At 38.4% G+C, this 26173-nt stretch overlaps 1 protein-coding gene across 2 annotated transcripts in view; it reads right to left on the bottom strand.

The window, feature by feature from the left end:
• atp8b1 (ATPase phospholipid transporting 8B1) overlaps positions 1 to 26173 on the bottom strand; it is a 34475-nt gene extending 8302 nt beyond the window's left edge. Inside the window, exons 1-23 of one of the 2 annotated variants that reach the window (XM_069706265.1) lie at positions 26047 to 26173; positions 22326 to 22430; positions 19054 to 19128; positions 13503 to 13684; positions 13103 to 13200; positions 10301 to 10414; positions 10122 to 10220; positions 9679 to 9740; positions 9495 to 9567; positions 9046 to 9116; positions 8343 to 8425; positions 7304 to 7462; positions 6656 to 6744; positions 6299 to 6489; positions 5633 to 5717; positions 5374 to 5497; positions 3109 to 3152; positions 2755 to 2911; positions 2273 to 2461; positions 1533 to 1645; positions 1245 to 1409; positions 606 to 717; positions 288 to 363 (exon numbers count right to left, since the gene is read on the bottom strand). In XM_069706265.1, the coding sequence (XP_069562366.1) occupies positions 288 to 363; positions 606 to 717; positions 1245 to 1409; positions 1533 to 1645; positions 2273 to 2461; positions 2755 to 2911; positions 3109 to 3152; positions 5374 to 5497; positions 5633 to 5717; positions 6299 to 6489; positions 6656 to 6744; positions 7304 to 7462; positions 8343 to 8425; positions 9046 to 9116; positions 9495 to 9567; positions 9679 to 9740; positions 10122 to 10220; positions 10301 to 10414; positions 13103 to 13200; positions 13503 to 13665 (2267 nt within the window). In that variant the 5' untranslated portion in view covers positions 13666 to 13684; positions 19054 to 19128; positions 22326 to 22430; positions 26047 to 26173. The remainder of the gene's footprint in view (positions 1 to 287; positions 364 to 605; positions 718 to 1244; positions 1410 to 1532; positions 1646 to 2272; positions 2462 to 2754; positions 2912 to 3108; positions 3153 to 5373; positions 5498 to 5632; positions 5718 to 6298; positions 6490 to 6655; positions 6745 to 7303; positions 7463 to 8342; positions 8426 to 9045; positions 9117 to 9494; positions 9568 to 9678; positions 9741 to 10121; positions 10221 to 10300; positions 10415 to 13102; positions 13201 to 13502; positions 13685 to 19053; positions 19129 to 22325; positions 22431 to 26046) is intronic. The other variant, XM_069706271.1, reaches the window with a different exon arrangement.

Raw genomic sequence — 26173 nt, 5'->3', positions numbered from 1 at the left:
ACCAGACTGTCATGTAGGATAAATGTTTCCCCAAAACAGTCATCCAATGTAGGAATGTCCTTACAGATCCAGGACTAAACAATCACTTTCATTTCCATCTACAATAATATTTACATCAGTTTAGAATGATTCTACTTTTATTGTTTTCTTCATCTGCTGCCATTATACTGTGGATATGTGACAATGAAGTTCTATGATAAACGTTTTATACATATGTGGTAGGGATTTGCATGGTAGAGGCTGTGGAAGGACCTCTTCCAGAGGCTGGGACATTTTGTTCGACCTACTTGACGTCTTCTCCGTAGTGGATCTGCATGTCGTCTGTCAGAAGAGAACAGGAATATCCGATGTTCTCTGCCGTTTCTGGGGATAGATTAAGAAATCTTTAAGAAATCCGTTTGATGGTTTTGTTTTGTTTTTTGCATGAAAAGTGCAGGTTCAATTATAAATCCCAAACTCTACTTCATTCAGGTATCACTATAAAAAAAAATATCTAAATCAAGAAGTGCACATCGACAGAGTGCAGCACAGTAATGTGCACCGAGACATTTACTGTAGATATATTGATTCCTGTTGCCTCGCAGGTATATTATTCCAGGTGGTACCTTTCTTATCTCCAGTCAGGACCCAGATCTTGATGTCGGCCTTGGCCAGTTTGGCGATGGTCTCAGGGACTCCATCCTGTAGTTTATCCTCGATAGCTGTTGCTCCAATCAGCTAAACACACAGGCACTGATGGTTAGATGTAGTTGGGGCTTACAGTTTTTCAGTTTTACAGATTTTTTGAAGAAATACCCAGATTTTAACTGACGAGTAATACAGTTAAAAAAGAAAAAGAAAAAACATGTCCCATCAAGATCAATGGGAAATTGAAATACTGGAAACATAGAAAACAGTTGATTGTCACCATTTTTGTCCAATTAAGAAATTCAATGACTATTTGCTCCAAACAAAAATTGAAAATGAAAACAATTTCTTTTGAATGATTCACAACTTATTTAGAACCAAAATATGCTGAAATGTCTGCAGCATTGTTGAAACCAAAAACTGTTTCTATGCATTTTTGTTTGAGAATGTCTATTATTATGAAGTTGTGATCCTCTATTCTTTTCATGTTTTCTTAATGAATCCTAACTTCAGCCTCTGTAGGCGTTTCAATGACCCAGTTTCCCAATACACCTTTTTTTCAGGATGAAAGTTCATTTTTGATTAATTTGCCAAACTGAAATGTGTTTTCCACTCACCATCAGGTTGTTCTCAATCTCCTCGTACACGCGGTCGAGGGCGGCATCTCGGTCCACCATGGTCACCTGGGCGTCCTTGTGTTTCCTGGACCAGGCTTCATACTCACCCACACTGATGTCTTTGTAACACAAGCACAGCGTCCGCAAGGTCTCGTTGGCAAAGCCCTGCAACCCAAGAAATAACACTAGGCTTCCTTCCAAGAGAAAAATATCTGCCGTTTCACCAATGAGCTGCATGCAGGAGTGAAAGACACAGAATCCAATGAGAATAAAGCCATACGAACTCACATCCAGAGCAGTCTGAGTGCTCTCCTTATGTCTGGAGTTGGGGGCGAGTCGCTCATAGATGACGGTGTCTGCTCCTTTACAGTAGAGGCGGATACGACCATCAGGGAACTTCACTGAAAAACACAAGACATAGAAGGAAGGTTCAAGGATCCGAGGAGACAGAAAGTCACAAGTCCAAGTCCTGTAAATAAATCATCACTTGTCTGATTGGCTGCTGTCATCACAGCACCTCTATTGTCAGAACAATGAAGACACACACGGTTTCATAACATTACTCTAAAGTGTGGGTCTCATTTCAAATGAAAAGGCCAACATACAAGTACATCCAGGACAATCTGAGCCACATGTGGATGCATGTTATGTGGCTTGAGTCGACATCTTATACCTACAGGCCCAGCTAATGTCACACAAAGTTAAAAATCACAAAACTATCAACATAAGTACAACAAATATGTTAAATTTTTACTTGATTCGATTAAATACTTCACCTACTACCTTTTACCATTTTTAGTGGCAAGATATTATGGAAACATAACTTCTACTTTGAGAATAATTTTACATTTTTCACAGTGAGAACAAACGAGTAATGGTTTATGTTTAAACAACTAACTCTGTGCTTTGTTTCAATGATCATATAAAACGTTTTTGAGTTTCGCTGTGAATTTTCTACAGCTTGACTTTGTGTGCGAGTTGCTGTCTGACTAAAAATAGTGTGTGTGTCTGAGTGAGTGTGCCCGTACAGATGATAGACATGCGTTTGCGGTCAGAGTTGAAGTCGAGCAGCGCCAACATTTCGTAGGTCGCCTCCTGCTCCATCTCCTTGACTGTGATGGTGTCCTGCGTACGAGACAGAAACACGTAGCCGAAGTTCCTGGCTGCCGTCACCAGGGCGCCCTCATCAGGAGACGCCGCCTGGTACACTAGTTCACCTGAGGGGAAACAACGAAACATGTCAATACCTGCAGTTGGATTTTTAACAGCAATGCAACCATTTAACAGGTTTTTTTTCTCTTCGTTTCACTGGACAGAGGTGTTTTACTCCATGACAATATAAAAAATATGGCTTGACGAGTGTTTAATTTCTCTTTAGGACATGTTAGCATTGATTGACAGATGCTGCAGCTAAACACACAGCTGATTAGCTGTGCTGTTGCTGCTTGCGCATCCCACCCGGACGTCACAGGCTTCTTGACCTTTGCCCAAATCCTGATTTTAGGATTACCTTCTTTGTGCTCCACCATGATGGTGTGGCAGAGGGAGAGCAGTTTGAAGAACTCCATAGCATCTTTATCCTTCTTGGATCGAACGTGAGCAACCAGGTAATTATCCATGAACTGGAACTTTCTGTCAGCGTAGCGGTTCCAGCTCCAATCAACCGGCTGGCAGAAAACAAAACAGTCTGGTCACATCATTCATCCATATTTATGGCACATTTACTTAAATTCAGAATGGGGGTCATTTTTCATAAATTTATACTTACGCAGAACATTATATGAAGCTCTAACTAACATTTGGTTTTGAGTATTCATTGATTTTAGATCCAAACTCTTCCTCTAAAGTTACTGTTGAGTTTTACCTTCCCTCGGTCCAGCGCCACTCCCTCAGTAGTGGTTGGGTCACCTGTTGGGAGGAGAAAAGAATGACACAACTGCAGAACTACAATACAGCACAGGGTGCAGCAATCATAACTGTAAAAACAAATTATTAAGACATATACATGCGACAGTGATAATAAGGAAAAGCAGTTCATTCAGTTCTTCTGGTTTCACTGCTTCGCCCAAACCATTTTAGTTTGTCATCTACATTTTATCATTCTTGTTTTATGATTTCATTTCTTACTTTTATTCTTTTTTCTTTCCCTCATTTTGTAACTGTATCAGAGACACTTAGACTAACAATCTTTATTTTGACTATCTTTTGTAGCTCTTACTCAACAAGTGTCAGTGGTGGAAAGTAACTAAGTACATTTACTCAAGTAATGCACTTAACTATGATTTTAAGGTACTTGTACATTGAGTATTTCCATTCTCGATTACTTTTTACTTCCACTCCACTACATTGAAGTGAAATATTGTAGTTTCTCCACTACATTTATGTGACAGCCAAGGATACTTTTCAGATAAGAGATTTAACACAATAGATAATATTAAAGCTTTACAATACAACATATTGTTAAATATTAAATCAGTGGTTTCCAACCTGTTTGTCTTTTGACATCTTACAAGATGAGGTCACATTTCAGATGTCTATAAGATGCTACTTCACCAAACAGTGGTTTTCCCCTCTAAACATCTTACATGGTTTCATTTCAAGAAATTTCAGCAAAAATCTAAGATTAGAGGAATAGTTCAAAAATTTCAAACAGATTTGTTAATCAAAACTTTGTTTTCCCTAATTTCATCTCCCAGTAATCATCTGACGACCCCTCAGCACCCGTTATTACATTACATTACATTTAATTTATCTGACGCTTTTATCCAAAGTGACTTACAATAAGTGCATTTCAACCATGAGGGTACAAAACCCAGAACAACAGGAATCAGGTAAATACAATTTCTTCAAGAAAGCCAAACTACAAAGTGCTATTAGTAAGTGTCATTTTAAGTGCTACTAATCTGTTGTCCCTGAATACAAAACTGGATAGAAAGTAGTTCCAACTAGCTCCATCTGCAGCAGCTACAACAATAACATGCTGCTTAACGATTAATAATCTAATGAGGTCATATATAATAATATATCAGTCAGAGGGACGAAACCAGGACTTTTACTTTAATACTTAATCAATATTTTGTTGTTATTACTGACTACTTTTACTTAACTAGGATGTTTCATGAAGGACTTTTGATTGAAACAGAATATTTTTGAATACGGTTGATTGGTTAATCAGTTGTTAATTCAACAAAAATATAATCATGAACCATTTTCACAAATCGATTAATCATTTCACAGACCAGTGAGAAACTGAAGTGGTCTTGGTCACAGATAATGTCTGCTGTGTTTCTCAGAGCAGACACACTGGTCCTGTTAGGAGCTCATCTGACTTTTACACACAAAAAAAAACAAATATTCTCAAATTCCAGCACTTTAAATGTCAAGAGCTGCTGTTTGTTTGACATATATGATGACAAATCAATATCTTTGGATTTCTGGACTTTATTAGATAAAATAAGGAATGTATAGACTTCAGTTGAGGATGACATTTTTTTAGTTTGTTTCCTCATCTCATAGACCAAATGATTAATCAACTAAACAAGCAAATAATCAGCTGATGAACCAAGAGTGAAAATAATGTTTAGTTGCAGATCAAATACAAATAGTAAGTAATAATTTCACTTATAAGTAATCATTGAACACGAGTTTGATAAGCATTAAAAGCTGGAAGGACCGATGAATAAATGAACCAATTGAAGTATTAGAAATTTTAAATCCATATATGAATTTTGTTTTATAAGATCATGCCAAAGAAAATTTAACTGTGGATTTTCCAGTCAGTTTTAGCTAAATTCACATATAGAAATATTCTATAACAAATAATACTACCTACAGCAGGATAGAAGCACATTTGGATTTTTGTATAAAAAAAACAAAAAAATTAGGAATATTAAAAACACGGATGGAATCTAAAACATTTTACATCTTCAAGACCTGCTGGTTTCCTCTTTCTGCTTTCCTTCCTGTATATTTCCATTCATCCCTATAAGTCACAAACTCTGTGAAAGAATACAAGTATATATATACCTATAAGTTTGGCACTGACACCACTGGACCTGATTTGGTGTCTTGAAAGCCACTGTTCTTGGATTGTATTCATGTGTTTGGGCGAAATAAAGCACATCAGTACCGTAGCTGCGTCCAGCGATGGTGCACTTCTTAAACTGCATGACGTTCTGCGTCAGAGTTCCCGTCTTGTCGGAGAAGATGTACTCAATCTGCCCGAGCTGCTCGTTCAGGGTCGTGGTTCGAGCCTGCACACCGAAAATAAAGTTTATACAGGAGAAGCACAGGTAGCAACACAGATCAGCTGCTGGGGAAAATCCTACTCATAGAGATTGAAAAATAACAAATCCTCATTTCACAGGATGAAGTCAGTCGTAACGCACCTTAGCTGGCGTGTCTTTCTCTGGGAAATACATCTGCAGGTCCCAGTTGATGAACTTACTCTGGCCCAGACGAATCACCTCCACACTGCACACACAGCACACAACACACACACACACACACACACACACACACACACACACACACACACACACACACACACACACACACACACAAATACACACACACAAGATTACACTGACACCTTTCATTTTGATAGCTGCCTATTGGAGGCAGAGCTGCTCTTTGACTATAGTATCCGGAAACATCAGTTTTTCTTATAGTGTCTGATTAAAGCTAAGTAAAAGTAACTCCTTAGTAGAGTAGTAAATCAACACTACAGATCTTAAAGCTCTGCTGATACATTTGTTATCTAGGTGAAGGTCTACTGACAGTTGCAGCTGCTTGCAGTGCAGATGGGAATGTTGAACTGGCAGACTGAAGTAAAGAAAAACCTTAAAAAATAAAACTGTGTGTTTTAAGGGAGATTTAAAGCTGTGCTGCTTTCAGATCTTCCACAAAAAAAAAAGAAACATTAAATCTACTAAGCCATGAAAGTTTAGCAGCTTTCACAGAACAGAAGATGTATTTTGAAACGCTCTCTTTATCCCATAGAAGCTGAGTTTGTGGGCCCACAAACCCAAAGATGTTTGTGTGGTTTTACTGACCTGACATATAGAGAAATAGGCACCATGGTGTTGAGGACAATGATGTATCCCCAGAAGCTGAGGAAGCCTCTGTAGGAGGCGTCCTGGTTTTTGCCATCGTACAGATACCAGGCGTTAGAGCCGATCTCTTCGTACCAGAAGCTGTGACCGATAGCCAGGCCTGCTGATATCAGGATGAGCAGCGCGAAGATCTACAGCGAGGAGGGGGAAAGACATGTTTTGTGAAAATGCTGCATCAAACCGAGAGGAAAACCACATGACAAACGTGCATCTGCTGAGCTTAAATGGATGGAACGATCCGATGAGAAGGTAAATGACACCAGAAAGTATCAAAAAGTACTGGTGATTCAGACTTACTGTGTAAACCATGTAGTTCATCAGCTCATCAATTTTGGTCCTTTTGAACCTCGTTTTTCCTCCGTTCCTCATGATTTTGGTGTCAGCTCCTACAGTAACATATGTTAGTATATTGCTATCTGTTAATATTGCTATTAATTATCACTCATTAATAATAATAACAAAATGTTATTTAATGCAATTGAGCCATTATTGTTTATTGGGGGGATAGTTTTCAAATAATGATAAAAGCCCAGGAGTTTTCCAACCAGTTGTCTAAGTTAGACGAAGAAAAGGAGCAAATTGTACATTTGAGAAGCTGAAAATAATAATAATAATAATAATAATAATAATAATAATAATAATTTGCCGCATTTTTGTTAAAAAAAAATTGTTTCTAAAAAATTAACAGCTTGTTGTGTTGATCAACAACTGCTTAAAAGACTAATCATGAGGATTTCTTGCATAAGGAGAAATCAACTGGTCCAAGAAGAAAAGCATATTTTTTCCCATATTTTACAATTTACTATACATTTCTAAAAGTTTGTTAAAAGTGATTACTTTGCAATCAATTCAATAGAAGTTGTGTATCAGCATAATAAGGATGCTGTATGCCCATCATCAGTTAATTCTGTGCGAGCTACATTTTCTATCTGACATTGTACACACCTGCGAAGATGACGATCCCGTGACACGTCTCAGTATTTCTGATCTTGCAGCCTCGGAGCAGCATGTTGTCCAGGTCCAAAGGATAGCGCTCCCTGTTCCACAGCATCGTCCCTATGAACTTGTCCAGACGGTTGTTCGGCTCCTCGCACTCGATCAGAGCTATGAAACAGAAGAGGACACAAGAAGGCTTTAATTTAGGTCAAAAAGCTAAAAATACTAAAACAGGGAAGTGTTCATCTATGGGAGGCATGACATAGCTCAGTATTTCATGACTGAGTGTCAAAGGTTATCAAGATACTTTGCTCTGGATCTGGATCCATTAACATCAACAATAACAGATGAAGACAACTTTAAATACCCCTCTGACCTAATAACCATCATCTAGTATACCAGCTTAGATTTCCCTACAGCACCTGAACAACTTGAACACTTCAAACAGATTTCCTGCTTTTTTTAGTTGTTTAACTGCACATTAGACATTGTGACACAACGTAAATTTAAAATCGACGAGAATTTTATGAAAAATATCTCTTCTGAACATTTTAATAAAATTTAAAAACATCTTTTTACATGTTTACAAAAAAATACAAGAAAGACCCTAGGCTTTCCTGAAAACACAAAACTGCGATATCAAGAAGGGTACCTGGAAATTCTCAAGAATCTCCTACATAAAATACACATTGCATAATGCAAACATAAAGATATCATAATTATTATGTGGGACAACTGCCGTTATTAGTGAAGCAAGAGTGGTTTTATTATTATTTTAAGTAACAAAAATGTATCGTTAATCTTTTTTCAGGTTGGTGTGGCAAAAATCATAGCTTTGTTACAACAACGCATTATGATTATTTCCCTTCAATACACCAAATATACTTATTCAAAAATATTCTGTTTTTAAAATTCCATACATTTTATACTTTCATTTTTAAAACTGAAAAAATGAGGTTTTGTTTTCCGGCTATTCTCTTTGTGAGTAATTAAAAGTGATTCAGGGCGGTGTAAACAAACTTTGCTTGCAGTAGTGAAGTATGCTCACCGTTAAACTCTGCCAGCTGACGTTCTTCCTGCAGTCTCTCATCAGTCACTCGAAGTCCCAACTTAAACTTCAGGTTGGTCTCTCTGAACCAGAGAAACAGCATATACAGAGGAATAAAAACTGACTCCTGAGGAAAGCAGGAGCAAGTAACTGGATTCAAGTTACTAAAAATAAGTTTGATAAATACAGTTAAGTTATGAAAATTCATCAGTTCATACTTCTCTGATGCCACAAAGCTCTGACAATAGAAAGAAATGTGTTATAAAGATGATATTGATGTCTATGTCTCAGTTAAGTTGCCTTTTAGTATAAAAAAAAAAAAAAAAAATAAATAAATAAAAAAGTTCCATTATAGAGGCTTGTACAGGCAGGTTTGTTTGATTATAAGGCATTTCTCACTTAATCACAGAATATACATACACATAGGTCACACAGACAAGTTTGGCAGAAGCTATTAAGCTCTTGGCAAAAGCACTTGCAAATTTACTCTACTCATATCAGTGAGGAATTTGTTGACTGAACGCTTCAGAAAAAGACTGATTAAACACAAACTTCACAGAGCAAGGAACACCGCTTCAGCAGTCTGATATAATGTGAATATAATACTCAATATAGATAGTACAGATCAAAACTTAGAGTTTGTAACACTGAATTATGCTAAAGATTTTTTTTCACTTTTTCTTAAAAAGGTCAAGAGTCTTACCCGTCGAGCTCTGCTGTTTCTACATAACAAAGGCTGTTTGGGTTGGAGCTTGATAACAGCAGGATATCAGCCTGAAGAGATACAAAAAAAAAAACATTTTAATAATATTCATCAAACATTCAGGTGGGTTTAACACTTACCACACATTCATCATTGGAATGATGTGTTCCCGTCCTACTTTAAACTGACTGTTGTTATACCACTCTTAAACCCACACCAAAATGATGGTATGACTTTGTACAATTTTATATCTGGCAAATAACGATTTAGAGTACAGAACCTATTCATAAAAGACTAAACTGATTTCTTTTTGCCAACAGATGTACACAATTAGTCAATTTAAGTAAGTTTTAATTTTATTGAAAAAGAGAAGTTGCTCAAGAAAGTTTGTATTGGTTGAAGATGCCCCACTGGGTTGTCTTGAAATAGACAGTCAAGCAAAAACATACCGGAATAAAGTCGTCTTTCTTGAGACGAACCACATCTCCGACCTGGATGTTCATCCATTTAGACTGTTGAAACCTGACGCAGAAAGAACCCATCAATTTTTATGTGGACATAAACAACTGACAACTGAAATTCCTCATAAAATATTGGTGTCATTTTTAAAGTAATAAGCAACTTTGTTCTGACCTGCCGTCAAGCAGGACGCCACACTTCCTGTTGTTGATCTCCTTGTCCATCCTGTGACGTGCCTGAAGGAAAAAGTTTAAAAGAGGAAGAGTAAGCAAATTAAAAAAAATAACACACTGTATCACATATAATCACATGGGGAGGCTGTGGCTCAGTCGGCAAAGTGGGTTGCACACTAATCGGAAGGTTGGTGGTTCAATCCCCAGCTCTTCCTGTCCACATGCCTGAGTGTCCTTGAGCAAGACACTGAACCCTAAGTTGCTCCCGATGGCGTACCATCAGTGTGTGAATGTGCTCCTGATGGCAGCACCTTGCATGGTGATCTGTCTCATTAGTGTGTGAATGGGAAAACCATGTTAAAGCACTTTGAGACCAAAAGGTGATAAAGCACTATACAAGTACAGACCATTTACATGGTGATGTACTGCTGCTGGAAGTCTTACCAGATCATCTGCCAGGTCTTTGATGGCGGTGACTCCCAGCACCACAACCAGCGGAATCAGAGTTGTGTACCAGGGCAGGGTGGAAATGTCTGGAATAATCTAACAAACAAATAAACATAAGATGGCAATTATTGGTCCATACGAAATCAGAAAACAGGTCACATATTTTTTTGACTTACCTGTAAGATGAGCAGAGCCAGGAAGTAGAGATTGGCTACTCTCTTAAACTGCTCGTACAGGTTCAGGGGGATGAAGGTGAAGGCGTTGTACTTGTATGTCTTGATGCCGTTTCCCTACAGAGAACAACACAGCAAACGTGTGTTAGTATTTTCAGTTTTCTTTAAGAACAGAATATATGCCTCTTAAAGGAATACTGTGCCAATTTTACATGTAGAGATTAATTTAGCAGCTCTTGAGAAATATAGCTGTAATGATGTCAGAATGATGTCAACTGATCTTGATTAAACTTGAGGAGTAAAATTTTATAATAACGCATGAGTTATAAACAAAAAATGTGCGGTCACAGAGACGTAAATGTTCTCCAGGAAGCACTCGTCTCAGGAAAAACTACTCTGCGTCATTATGGGAAATATAGTATGCAGTTTATTTGGCCCTTGACAGGTGCCATTTGAGACCTTTTGTTTATGTGTATTTGTCTCTTGTAAGTCCTAAATATTTATGGGAGTCATTGGAGTAGCTTTAAGCAATGGGCTAATTCATTAATTGATTACTTGTGTAAAAACCTTTTACTAAAAATATAAAATAATTTATATCTAAAACTACATAGACTGCCTGATCAGATAACCTCACTGGTCTTTAAGAGCTGAAAACTATTCCTGTAGACTGGAAATCTACTGCAGTGAAAGTCTGGTCCATGATTCTTAGCACCCCTAATTCTAAGCAACCATGATATTGTTTGAAATAACGTGTCAACACAAGGTTTGTCGAAAACTTTCATTCAATTATTTGAAAAAAAATAAATAATTTGCAGACAGCTAAGCTTCTAAGGTTGAAAAAGTGTGAATAATCTTACACTTCAGGAGACGCAGCTCCCACACTTCATCAGGTCCAGTTATCGTGGTGTCAGTACTGAGCTAGTGCTGTGTTTCAGTTCATGATTACCATCTATTCTCTGATAAACACCGTGTTTCCACTGAGCAGGACATTCCTCCCTGCCACAGTTTCTCTGAGAAAGACGCTGAAGCCCTGCTGCTCCAGGACACCTCTTAGAGTTTGATTTCACATAATAACCTGAGCTGAGGCTGGCTGATAAGGTCGGGCTCACAGTCGATGCTCCAGTTGGTGTTGGATGGTGATAGGGTCAGGCTTCTGTGGAAGGCAGTTTCAAGTGCTTCCACACCACACTGAGAAAACTATTTCTTATTCGACCTGGCTTTGAGCACGAGGAACTGTTGTGTACAAATTTGGAAGATAAACATTGTCTAAACTACCACTGTATGCTGTTGCAGTTAAGATTTTCCTTCATAGAAAGCATGGGGCTGAGGCTAAACCATTCAAAACAGCTCCAGACTAAAGGTATGTAGGTTTTGGGGCTCAGGTACAACATTACCAATACTGCAAGTCTTCTCTACAACTAAAAGGCTATCCTGATCAACTGGCCTTTACAAAAGATGAACCAAAGAAGAGACAGACGGGCACAAAATGTAAACCAGACACGACAAGGGGCGTGATTCAGAATGCAGACCAAAGGATTTACCCCCAGCACTTTCTTTTCATCTCTTACTTCATGCTCCACCTGGAGGGATGAACTATAACTGATTGGTCTGATCCTTAAATATTGCTGAAACATCACGATAGATGTTGCTAGGAAAACATCTGATTATATGAGCTATTTGTATGTCTCAGGAAGGTCCAGACCTTCATTGTCATACAACAGTGTACCTGTCTGCTCTCTCCCTGAATAACCTTGAAAGATAACAGATGTCCTTCCTTAGGCGTTGATACGATCTCTTTCTCGTTTCCACCACTTTGTGCATATTACAGTATGATTATTTGTATCATTTCTATCTCTCTACAAGTAGCCTGCTTTACCTTATTGAATACATCTTAGACCAAGTACTGATAACGTGAACATCACAGTTTCCTTCAACACTTAGCGGTCAGTGTCCTGGTTAACCATGCAGGCAGTGGCTTAGTTTGTAGGGGCATCATTAATGTGACAGATCCATTTCACTAGAGATAACTATTTGAACTCTGTTCTTCGCATGAATCCAGGCTATAACATGGACAATCAATGACAGACAAAAACATTAACCACGTGTTTTACTTTCTGCTCACCAGCTTATTGTTCAAACTAAGACTCTTATTTTAAGCAGATTAGTTTAAGTTGTTTCTAACATGGTCAGGCTTCAGTTGCACTGCCTCTCACTGTGTCTAATGTGTCTGATGGGGAGATACAGTTCGGCTCAGCTGGACGATCAGGTTACAGCCTCCACAAAGACTGATGACACAAAGCTTCACACACAAAAACCCTCCTGTGTGTGCTGTAAAAATGAAGCCACCGCAGTCAGCTGATGCGAGTCCTTCACATGATGATAATGGTTTTCCACATATTCAATGTGACAGATCCATTTCACTAGAGATAGCTATTTGAACTCTGTTCTTCGCATGAATCCAGGCTATAACATGGACAATCAATGACAGTTTGTTAATGGTTTGTTAACCAACTTAACAAACAAGCTCGGTGGTTAACCAAAAATGTGCATAAACCAAAGGGAGCCGATAATCAGATTTTAGGTGCAAGGATAAGACCGGTTGTCATTCAGTCAATAAATACTTTCAGAGGGATCCTTGATGGACTGAGGTAAAATATGCAAGTTATACACTTGTACCTGTTCTGTTCAGATCTAAATGCTCAGGATTTGGTTTATATTAGGACCAGCAAGCAGGGAGAATAAATGCACCTCCAGACAAGTCCATTAGAGTTTAAATTACAGTCTTATGGAAGCGGTTGTACTTACAGAGTATCTGCTCTTCTTGATGCACAAGAAGACTTTTTTCTGAAACTCTGGCAGGTGGTGATAGGCTCGGTCGTTGGCTTTCACCTTCCAGCCGATATCTGTGAAACAAAATAGTATCATTCAAAGAAGGAATTCTTTAAAATAAAAAAACAATAAAAAAAAACCCACATGAAACATTAAGTTTTGATTGTTTTTAATGGAGCTAAGCTAGCAGTTTCCCCTGCTTCTAGTCTTTGTGAAAAGCTAGGTGAAACAAATCATGGCCCCCTCTCTGTAGTGGATGCACAAAAATGACCAAAAAAAAAAAATGATCTTCTGATTTGACTGAGAAATATGGCTAACAAATGGGATTTCCCAAAATAAAAGAACAGAAAGGATTTGCGTGTCTTTAGCAACTCACCACTGGGTCTAGCTTCCACTGGAGGGTGCGGAGCTCCCTGAGGTTCTTCTGCTTCCCCCTCCGAACTCTCTGCCAATTCATCATCCGTCTCATCGTCACTGTACGGCATGACCTCATCGTCAGGCCCCAGGGAACCACTGGAGTCTACGCGCCGCCGACTCATCTTAACACCTCAGGTATCTCTGAGAAAGAAGAAGAGTTTCAGTTGATCAATAGATATGTCGTAAATAAATGCTAAATAAATGGCTGTGTTGGTTGGTAAGTCCAACTCGCTGTTCAGCTACAGAGACTCATTAGAGTACGGGTTACAGAGAATCTGCTGCTAGTGCCATGGGCAGTTAGGCCTTTTTGGCTTTTAAGTGAAATGTATTTGCAACTGTTGGATAGATTGTTATGATATATGGTATGCACTCATATCCCCCTCACTATTAACTGTAATAACCATGGTGATCATTTGATATTTTATCTAATAACATCTTTAACAAAATTAAATTTGTCCCAAATGTTTTGAGGAAGAACCTGCAAAACGAATGACCTTTCTATCAGCCACTTTGTGCTTAGTGCTAATATGTTAGCATGCTAATGAGACACTGAACTAAAACAGTGAACATGGTAAATATTATACCTGATAAACATCAGTGCATTAGCAAGGTGATGTCAACATCAAACAACTTACTTCATGTGAAGCAAACTGGGGTCTTTAGAATTCTGTGGTTTTAGTAAGATGGTGTCGAACGTCAAGGAAACATAAAATTCAGGAGTGGAAACCAATTGTACAGCCATGAAGAACAAACTCACCAACACTATAATGAAAAGTGTAAACATAAATAGGTGAAACTAAAATACATTTAAAAAATAAGTCCATGTAGTTTAGTGAATTGAACACAGATTCATGAATCCACAAGTCTCAGTTTCTCAAACGAGGAAGAAAAAAGTAAAGAAATGCTAATGAGAAGATCGGCTGATAGCGGTGACAACAGTCACATCAAGTCAAACACGTTTACAAAAGGAACACCGTGACCTTGTACTTTTGCAAAAACAAATTAAGTCGAGCAACTTCCGCCTGCCACAAACAGAACAAGAATGCAGAGAATTGGGAAATAAGTGAGACAATTTAGAAGAACGAATTCATGAACTCATAAATTTACATGTGGCTGCATGAGTTCTGCTCAGGTTTTCCTCAGTAGTTTAAAATGTGTCATAACTTTGGTCTGTTGGGTCGTTCAAGCCGCCAATACTCAGCGAGATGTCACGGAAATGAAGAGCTTCAGTTCATGTTTGCTGGGATTTGAATGACAAAGGCCACGATATAATATGATACATGTTTGATGACATTCCTACGTGTGTTTGTGTGTTAAAGGGCTGTGTAATGAATGAATATACATGCATCTGAGGAATGTCACCACACCCTCTTCTTCATTGTCACTTTCTGCTTGGGACTCTGCTTGCATGAGCTTTAATTAGCTGATTTGCTGTCTGTTTTTAGCAGCAACTTGACACCAAACATGTCAGTGTAAACAGGAAACCTGGGTTTGGTTTCAGACTGAAGGACGGCGAGAAACCAGGTTAACACGGGTATATTTCTACAGGACGAGAAAAACTATCAGCCACAATCAGATTTCTCTGAGGATTTGTTTCCGAGTTGGTGAGACAGGAAGAGCAGGATGAACCTCTAACAGTCCTCCTCAGAATTTGTACATGTTCATCCTGATTCATAACACAACATTGCCACAAGCACGGATTTTGACCTTTTAAAAGCTTATCTGAAGGACAACGCTGATCTTTTGACAGACACATAGACGACAATAAATGTGACTTCTCTGCGCCACAGAGCTGCATTGTTGTCCTAAAACTACTAAAACCCAATCAGTGCACTGTGTGACATGCTCCTTCATTAACATTATTCTGTCTCAATCCCACATACACCCTGCTGCTGCTGGAAATACTCACTGAGATCCCGTCTCAGCTCTGACAGATGACGTAATGAAGTGGCTGCTTCCCGGGGAATCCCTGTCTGACATCCGACTAACGGCTCCTGGTTACCGGGTACCAAGCTTAGATTGGCGCTTCCCATCAGCTTAATGTTTAATGGTGTGGAGGAAACCTTTAGCACTGAATCTTGTGAGTCAAGGTTCAGTAGTTAAGTTTCCAAGAACAAACACACTTAAAAAGCTCTGAACGGTGAAAGGAACTCACCAAAAAACACAAACGGGCCCAGACAGGGACCTCGGCTCCAATTCGAAAAATTCTATATGTGAAGTTTATATACACCAAATCTTTTTTCCCCTTTAGACCTGCACATTTCATCATTTAGTTATCTTAGCAGGTGATACTTTTTTATCCGTCCTCTTCCCAAAAGACATTTTAACATGTCAGATGAGGAAAAGCACAGGTTTACATAATAAATTAATGATGGCTGAATCTAATTTATTTCCTTTACAGGCCTGGTCACACTCTCAAGGATTACTGCACCACTTGAAAACCACAGAGTCTTTGTTAGTGTTATTTACACCTTTGTTTTTCCAACTTGCTGTTAAAAGGCTGACTAATGCTGTACAGTGTAGGTCAATGCCAAGTCTTCTCATGTTTCCATTGTGAATGTGAGCCATGCAGAGATACATTCTGTTTGACATGAAAATCAGGTTTTGAAGCCTGGACATTCTGGGTTTCAAACAGGATGATTCTTCAGTCAGATGACGTTGCAATTTGAGTAACAAAAATTAGTCCAGGACCAAACATGAATGTTAAAGAAATGGATCCAGACCTCTTTGCCGAAGCCTCCACGCTGGGACGTCTCGTGTGCTTCAAACCCACAGCAGCACAGCGATGTTCAACTTAGTGGTTTTCACCCCGTTTAGGAGACTCAGAAGCTGTAATGCTAAACAGCTTAGCTCACCTTGTGTGTATGGCATCAGACACACCCCTGTTTCCCTCTCACAGCAGACTGAAGTGTGTCAACAACATTTCACAACTTTATTCTACAGTTGCAGGAACGTTTCCACCAAAGGCTTGTCGACACAAAAACAAACACGTATTTAATGCTGGATCCAACAGTGATATGAAAATTCTCAAAAACAACATTATGTTTATGTTCCAGTAACAATGACTGAGAATTATGACTCTTGCCCATCAGGAGGACAGAAATCACAGACAGCAGGAGGAGGTGAGATTTTGCCTATTTCCTAACAACAGTTGAAGCTTGTTTCTTTTACCATGAACCTAACCATCGTAACCTTGACAACAAAGATTCCTGTACTCCTGAAGTATATTTAAACCAAGCCAAGTTGTTTAAGGGCAAACCTGCCACAACCTTAACCACAGCAGCACAAGATCAGAAAGCAGAGGTTTTGGTACCATTATGAGTGCCTTATATTTACAGTAGCACCCTAATGAAAGCAAGATTCATCACAAAATCCATGTTTTACATCTAAATTAAAAAAAAATTTAATAAGCTGATATCAGATCCAAGAATAAATTACACAATTAGACACTCGGAGACATTTAGATAACACTTCTCAAGGCAAGCCTTATCAGTGTTTTGACACTGTTTTAAGAATAAAGCACTGGGCTTGTTTTATCAGCTGGTCGTGTGCTACTGTCGCGGCTCATTAACACACTTTTTAACCAAACTCTTTTATTGAAGAAACTGCCCTTTGACTGAATGCGCTCTGTGTGGTCACGCAAGTCTGAACATGAAGAGTCAGTTAGAAGGGGGAGAAAAACAGAGTTTTGAGTGAGAGGAGGGAAAGAATGACAGAAGGAAGGAGAACAGGAGTCGATCTCTCTTTTCACAGCTCATATTTTCATTTACAACATCTCTCACCATTCTGCCACTGCTTAAACAAACAAAAACTACTCTTTGATTTTGATTGTAATATTCATATATTAATTACAGTATTTAGGACAGAATAGGTTGTCTTTCCAGGACAGATTTTCTACAGAGCAACAGGAGTTGGTGTTCAAGATGGATTCTAGGAAACACCTTGACATCAGGTGTGTATTCTATTTGCAGAACTGTCATCATCATCCAGTCAAACAAAATGACACACCAAAGGAACACAAAACCTCAAATAAAGCCCTGCGTCATACCTCCACATATTCCTTTAGAAACCTGTCAGCGGCTAAGGTATGCATGCTGTCAAAATAAGTACTTCCTGGATTGTGAAAGAGAGTGAATAGAAAGCCATCTTTAAGTGAGGGGAGTTGGCTTCATTTGTGCACGTGTAAAAGTGACTGTATCCTATATATTTTTTAATGCCAAATATCAAATGTTACATCTCATCAAATGTTTGGGGGGGGAAATGATACAATGCAGTTGTCAAAAGGTAAAGTACCATTTTTAAAAGCCTCAGTAGTTTGGAACTTCTCTGTTTGGAAGGAGCTGCTGCTTTTACAGTTACTTGACATTAAAATATTGATATTTTCCACCTGCAATCATAGAAGAGACTTTTACTGTAAAAGAATCAACTCCTTGTATGATCTCCATCTAGACATTTGACCTTTTTTTTTAAATTTATTTTTTGGTTCATATCAGTTTCCATGACACACTAAATATGTTTGTTTTTTTAAAAAAAAAATCTGGATTAAATTCTAATTCAGACAGTGGATTCAGACACAACTCAGTCTGATCTTTCTTCAGTTGTTATTTGCTGCATGTTAATGAAAAACAGCAGCTATATAAGCAGAAAGTAATGGGGCTCTTCAGGATCTACAGGATCCCACCCGCACCCGGGGGATAGAGCCGTTACAAAGGGTGTTGGGGGGTGCATGAACAGGGGGGAGAATCCAATATCTGATTTCTGTGGGAATAGCAAACAACCCGGAGCGCTCGGATGCTGGTAGACCAAGATTCAGGTGTACAAGACTCATTCAGAGAGAAATATTTACAGACTTTTGACACAGAAGAAATACCAGATGTTTTTCAAACAAACCATACATTCAACAGAGGGTTGTAGACCAAAGTGTTGCTCGTATCAAAAACATTGTTAGTAAAGTTTATCAACTTAAAGCTCGGCTCATTTTGTTTCTAGTTTTCTCAAGTTGCAAAGAGCTGCTGGTTCAGAAGGTTTTTCCCATTATTCCCCATTCATTTCAGACTTTTCTTTGAACAATGTCCTCAATACAGAACCACAGAGACAATAAACAATTAGGAGGGATAAAAGAACAGTACATAGAAGCTGCAGATTAAAAAAAAAAAAGAAAAAAAGAAGAATAAAATACAGGAGAAGAAAGCTTTAGAAGTTAGGAAACATTAAGTAGTGCTGGCAAGCACTGACCTAAATCAAGTAGTTTTTAATGTTTGCAAAACCACCTGAGACACCTTCTGAGCCTGAAAGCAGCCTCATTGAAAGAACAAATTCAAAATATCCAGTTTTCCTCCCAAGAGGTCAAAACCCGCTGCTCGGCCCTCCCTACAAAAGCGCTGCAAGGATCGCCCGTTGCACCAGGAACATGTTCTGGTGTCTGGCCCGGGGCGTCCTTATGGCAATAAGAAGGAGCAAGGAGGAAGAAGGTGGGAGAGATTCACGGAGCGGGACAGAGGAAAACATACCTAAGTGACGACAGCGAAACCTGAGATGTTGCGGGAGGTGCAGCTTGTGCTCAGACGGCCCAGGAGAGCAGGCGGCTTCGGGGAACATGAAACAAACAAAAAGGAGAGATGAGAAGTCATGATCTGTAGATACGCTAAAAACTCACAATTAATTTATAGTTTACAAACTTTTTGTTTTCTTGTAGGTGCACACTTATCCATTCAAATGATATAGAATTCATCAACTCTCTTGTTACATTTTCCCCTTGTCTCTTAATTAATTGAAAATGTATGAATATAAGTAGAGCCCAATTCAATTTCAGATATTTACAAGTTGATTCTGGCTCATCATAATTCCTGTTTAAGATATCTTTAATTTCCCTCAATTTAAGATATCTTAAAAAGACAATATAGATATCTTGAATTAAGTTTCAGTCAAAATGACGTAAGTATCTTGAACTGTGATTATGGCAAAATGATGTTAAGGAGATCACAAACTGGAATTTGGAATACAGTGACCCCTCGCTATAACGCGGTTCACCTTTCACGGTCTCGCTGCTTCACGGATTTGCATCGTGCATTGTGTTCTGCATTCTGATTGGCTAAACAGTCTCTCCGCTTCTTCTCTACCTGTTTGTCAATAACGTTGCGGTTTAATATGTACACGTACGTAAAACAGCTTGCCAAATTAAAAATAATCGATGGTGGCATGTCGGTTTATAAGAATCTTTTTGCCCAGAAGAAAAAAGAGCGACAACAACTACCGATAACTATGTTCTTCTCTCGAAAAACCACACCTGCACCGCCGGCTTTAGAAGAAAGAACCGCTGCAGAGCGGAGTCAGGATGCAGCGGCTCAGTCAGAAGAGCAGTGAAATACACGAGTCATTATTTGTCCTACTGTACTTTGTATTTGTTTTCATAATCATTTTTCATTTCCTCCCGTTCTAATCCAATGACTCGGGTCGCAGTGGGGCGGTGCCGATCTCAGCAATTTGAAGCCTTCAGTTCGTATTGATGATTCAAATTATTATTTTACAGTACAGTAGTTATTTGTAAAAAAAAAAACATTTATACAGTACTTTTATTTGTTAAACAAATGCTTGGGCCTGTAAAAAGGTTTTGTTCTTTGGTTTCAATGTATTATGGAGTATTTCATTGTATAATAATTGTAAAAAAAATAAAGGTTACTACTTCACGGATTTCACCTATCACGGTCTCTATTTGGAACGTAACCCCCGCGATAAACGAGGGTTCACTGTATTCATAATATAAGTGTACATATAAGGTTACAGAATGTTATTAGAGATATCTTCAAATTTCAATCTACTTTGTCAGAATATAATTACACATATCTTTAACCTGAGTTTGGACTTGATGAAATGAGCAATGTCACGTGCAACAAGTCAGACTACTCATAATGACATTAGCAACATCTGCAAAAAATATTTGGACAGTTCAAAACTGAATTAAAGGTGTCAGCAAATGCATTTAGGAAGTATGATAAGTCAAAAGTTGTTTTCAGTTCTGATATCGGTTTTGATGAGTCAGAACTGAATTACAGGTATTTCTGTCATGACATGACACAATTACACAAGCAGAATATCATAGGGTCGTATGGGATGTCGAAGGTCACTGTAACCTCACAAAACAAATTTGTGGCCATAACTCAATAATTCATCCACTATTTATGACAAAATGTCACACAATTTCACCCCTCTAAAAGGATAACATGATGGGGGTGACATTTAATATTCAAAAGGTCAACTTCACTGTGACAATAATATGTTTTTTCCGGCCATGATTCAATGCCATAACTCTGGAACAGAAGAGGATATTGTGAACATATTTCACATTTGTTCAGACAATAAACTGGTGGCACTGATCTTGGGTATCCCCCTTCAAACTGTGGTGATTGTCCAGATCGCTCTGCTTTTAGGTTGACGATGTGTGTGAAACATCCACGTTTTAGAATTTGTAGCTACTTTGCAGCAACATCCATATTTGAAGCGCTGTCTACTTTCTATCAGCTTTACTAGCCAAGCATGTGAACTCATAAGGATTCCTTCAAAGTCGTCACTCCAATTATTTCATGAGTCTGGAGAGACATGGACGTGAACTTCAACTTGACTGGTTGGCGGAGGCAGACAGCCGCGAGTTTGTGATGAGGCGAAGGTTTGGGCGACAGCGGAGGGGAATGTGAAGTATTTGTGTCCATGGAGCATTGTGGCCGGGTGAGAACAGATGCTATCGGTCTAGAGTCGAGTTTCTGCAGCACCTGAGGGGAAGCCGTTTGAGCCTATGTCTCTAATAATCAGGTGGAAAACAAGATGAACAATGGCTGCCTGTTCTCTGCTGGATTTCTACTTTGTACGGTGACTCTGCAGGAAGAGCAGCACAAACCTCAAAGTATTCACCATGTTCCTCTTTAAACATCACCTACGCTGGTCTTATTAGTCCATCTAAAGTTCCCTTAAGTAATGAACTTAAAGATTGCCATGAATGTTAACAAGTGTATGGCCATGTTCAGCACCTTGCATAAAAAAAAATTCTGCTAATATTGAGACTCCTGCAAAAAAAAAAAAAAGGTATCTGGCAAACGTTGCTCCTGTAAATGAACAGTGCAGCACATTTTAACATGACTGTGGTATTTTCTAAGGATTGGTTTAAAAACAATGATGGTCTTTGTGTCTCATGGTATTGATAAAGGTTCAACCTGTGTCCAGCATAGTTGCCAACAATTCAACATTATCATGTATATTCTCTCCATCTGGATGTGTCAGTTCACAAATGATTCTGTCTACATGAATGACACTAAACTTTCTGTGAGGTCATAAAAATCTTTGAATTACACAACTTCATTGCAGTAAAACCTTAAACAAGGAAAATAATAAATGAGTTTAACATCTGCCTTCATGCAGTACAGAGATAATTCTCATTACATTATTCTTTTTGGTAATATTACGGGGTGACATGAACATTTGCGGTGAAACAATGTAGCATTATAGCAAAACAATATTATACTACAGCAAAATATGCTTTTCTCTCGTTTTAGTCTGGCTCATAGGTTAAGGATGTTTTAGGGCTATAAGTGGCAATGATCTTCATTGTCAGTTAATCCGTCAATCAATTGTTCAAGCTATAAAAATAGAATCAACTAATCCACTAATAGTTTCAGAACTGATAGAAATATACTGAAAGCATGTTCACACACTGTGTGTGTTGGCTGTTGATGGAGCTTAATGAAGGTTAATGAGTCGAGTCCACAGTGAGATTCTTCTGTATTCTACTCACAGCTGGAGTTCAGACAATGAATCCATAAACACAGAGAGTCAGTCCACAGAGACGCATGGCGCTCGCACAGCTATAGGTTCAGGTCCTCTGGGGATGATGAGGATGCTATAAAGCTGCAACAGAAATTACAAAAAATGACTCCTTTGTGTACAGCGGTGTCATGGAGTCGTCGTTCCCCCCCCCCCCCCCCCGGCAACAAGCACCCACACTAACTTCACACCTTATACAGTCAAATTGTATTTGACTACTAATTTGCCTATGTTGTCCTTACAATACATATGAGTGATGCCTCAACAGGGCTCAAGCCTGAAAAGAAAATGTTTCTGACAATAGTGGTTATAGTTAGAGTGATGTATTAGAGGGGACTCCCGGCAAAATAAATTCTGTTGGGTCCTTATTGCCCCCTAGATTTTGATACAGAGACCTTAAACGAGATAGAATCACAAAGCAATACATACTTTAATTACTGCTATACGCTTGAGGTTACAATTCCCAAAGTAAATGTGGAATTTGATCAACTAAAAAGATACTAACAGGGAATTTGGGAGTCCAGGAGAGGTGCCTACTTAGAATGTATCCAAACGAGTTAAGGCCCCAAGGTGGAAATAAAGAATTCCAACTCTAATTTGAAATATCAAATCCCTATTTGCCTAAATTACCGATTGGAGGACCGACTGAGTTGTGCAAAAGGTATTTAATCCATTACTTATTGTATCATTAAAATGATCAAGTCATCATAATTACCGGGTAAATGAACAATGATTAAAGTTTATTTGTGAAGTAGAAAGTTAGCGACTAGCGCACGAACGTGGGTGATATGTTCAAGCATCAACACATGAGTGATGCCACACATTCCTGACTACTGCAGTGAATTCATGTGTTGACCAGTTAAACTATGTACTGTATATACAGTATAGTATGATCAAATGTCAGAATATATTGGAGCAAACACTAATATCGATATTGTGACAATATTAGAGGGACAACCGTCTGTGCTTTCACGATACATATACGCAAGAAGATCTATGACATATAATCATTATTAATGTGGATATAATGACACGAAAATGGTCAAAGGCAACAGAACATCTGGAAGTCTGTTGAGCTCAAGAATTAACGTCACATTACTGTAATGCAGCCATTAGAACCAGGAAGAGACAACACAAATGCCTTATTATGATATCGCAATATCAAAAACCTCAGACTATATCTGGTCTCATATCACGATAATGAGATATTGTCAACATGTCTTAATACATATTACATGAAACTACTTTAATTAATGACAGTTTAGAAGATCTTAGCTGGAAACATCACTTGCTAAGTAGGTCTGTAAGTCAAACTGCGTCACGACATATAAATGAAACAAGCATTTACCTAAAAAAAAAAAAAAATGCAAGAAGAAGACTGCTACTTCTATAAAATATATACTAAAATAAACGTCAAAACAAAAGGCACTAATAAAACATACAGAAAACTGTCAGAACAACCCCGTGGAAAGTTTCAGGTCCATAAGTGAAACCCATCGGGTCATCGGTATGAAAAACATAGAAACCAGACAGCTGACGTGACTTTCACCTCAGTCAACTCTTCTAATCAATTTGCCTCTCAAGTCATGATTCAAATTCCCCATCATTGCTTCCAAGGTCGGATATTTCCATAAGGAGACAAACATTTCCCTAATCAAAGGGGCTCAAACTTGCTTTGTCTGCAAGAGAAACGCGTCGCTGCCTGTTTATGGAAAAACATCCAGGCTAGTTGGACTCCTGCGTCCAGCAGCTGCCACTGTGTTCAAAACACAACATGTTTATTATGCAAGTTACAATGGAGTCTAATGGTGAACACGAAAGAAGCTGTATGGTATAGGTTGAACTACGGAAGAAAAATCGTGGCTTTGACACAACTATTATTCTGCTGCTTGACATGAATCACATCCACATTGAGGCCCAGACGTTCAAAACAATATAATATATTCAAGATGGGAGGGAAACAACTACTTTTGTGGGATTAAGACACTTGTAGCTCATGGCAGTGTATCCCAAAAGTTGTGGTTTGTTCCCCTTAAAAATTAAACAATATCCACTTAAAATCAGACCAATACTGTGTGTGTTTTAACCAGTTCAACCAATGTGATTAAATTCCTGGTAAAATTTAGATCATCTTTAGAGTCCTGACCTGAGGAGGTCGAGTTTTTCTATAAATTACAATAGAAAAAGCAAAGGTTATGGAGGAGGTAAATATCTTTCGAGGCTCTTTCAGTATTATCTTTAAAACAACTAGGGAGGTTCTGACCACCTGTTTGGGAACATCTGCCTACATTTTTGGATATGTGAGGATAAATGACAAAACATGCACGTATTTTTCTAAATAATCGTTTGACACTTTTGTTAATTTAAGTATTCTGCTCTTCACAGTTTATGAGTAAGAATCTTTTATTCTGAAGGATTTGGGCCAGGAGTCACAGTGAGGCAAAATAATGACAATATTTTGCGGGTCAAAAAAACAAAAAAAAAACACGGTGCTGATATTTACTTACTCGTTACATTCTCACGCCACATTTTTCCTTTGTCATCATGGCAAGACATTTGATTGCGTAATGGAAACACTTTCAACTCGACTGGGTATGGGCCATCACAAATAAAGCGTAAATGAACTGATTTAATTCCCAAGTCTGAGTATGGATACCAAAATGACTCTTTTTTTGTATACCTCACATTGAAAAGCAAAATAAACACCTGTCATAGCCCAAACACAAGCAGCCAGACAATTTCAAATCTAAAAACGTTCTGATTAAAATAAATAACAAAAGGAGGAATCTGTCCAGACATTCTAAGTTTTTGAACAAGTTTCATTACTGCGTTCTGTAGATAAAGCACCAAAAATATTGACATTCAATATCCAGACCTACTTCTGATGTCAGAGAGCTTCTGCTCCAGATCAATACGGTCCAATAAAAGAGTCCTCCATTAACTCCTATCATCATGAAGGATATGATGTTTCCATTTTTATTCAAACAGTTTTAGGTGTTTAATAGAGGATGCCATTGAACTGAGTGAATGAGAGGTGTTTCTATATAGTCTACCTTAGTCTACCTATGAATTGGACCTTCATAGATACGGGCCTACTGGGACAGATGAAACACAAGTAAATTGGACAAACTATCATTTTTTAAACGATGGACAATGTAACTATAGAATTCTGCCTGCAATGACAGCACTTCTGGTTTATGGTATACTGGTCTCTTTATTGGTAGCCTGTGACATAATGTCTTTCCTATAATACTTATCCAAATGCAGAGACTTTATAGCGACCTCGTCCCTACTGGACACGCGATTTTTAGATGTTTTAAAAGGATCTTAAAAGATTTTACAGGAAGAACCCTAAATTAGATATTTTTTGACAAGAGAAGATTCAACAAGTCGAGAATGGAGGCAGTTCACGGACACAAATTTGTAATGTACCTGTTCTGAACCGCTTTTTATCCCTGTGAGGGTTTAAAACAAAGTTTCAGTATACTCATTTAAATAATATTTATAAATCGAAACTGTAGCGTGCAAACGATGTAGGTTTCTCTGAGGAAGAAAGGTGAGTTCGGCAGCCGCCCAGGTGAAACTTCCCATGCTTTTCTTCTTTTTTTTTAACAAAATGAGATAAAAACCCAGAAATTCAAAGCCAAAAACTCAAACTCACACATGTACATGTACATGTTACCTGGACTTACTGCGTGTCGCCTGCAAATGAATAGAAAACGCTGAATCCTGTTCTCTGTCGGTCTCTTGGGCGCTCTGTCACTGCACCATGTTTCCCTCTTCTTCCTGCTTGTAGAGTCTCCGGCTGCGGCTCCCCTC

Source organism: Brachyistius frenatus, unplaced genomic scaffold (genome assembly GCF_029030835.1).
Source record: "Brachyistius frenatus isolate BFR_SWC_R1_liver_20210118 unplaced genomic scaffold, ASM2903083v1 Contig_3, whole genome shotgun sequence".
NCBI classification, from domain to species: Eukaryota; Metazoa; Chordata; class Actinopteri; family Embiotocidae; genus Brachyistius; species Brachyistius frenatus.
Note: the sequence above shows the minus strand (reverse complement) of the source record. Positions and strands in the feature narration are given on the sequence as shown.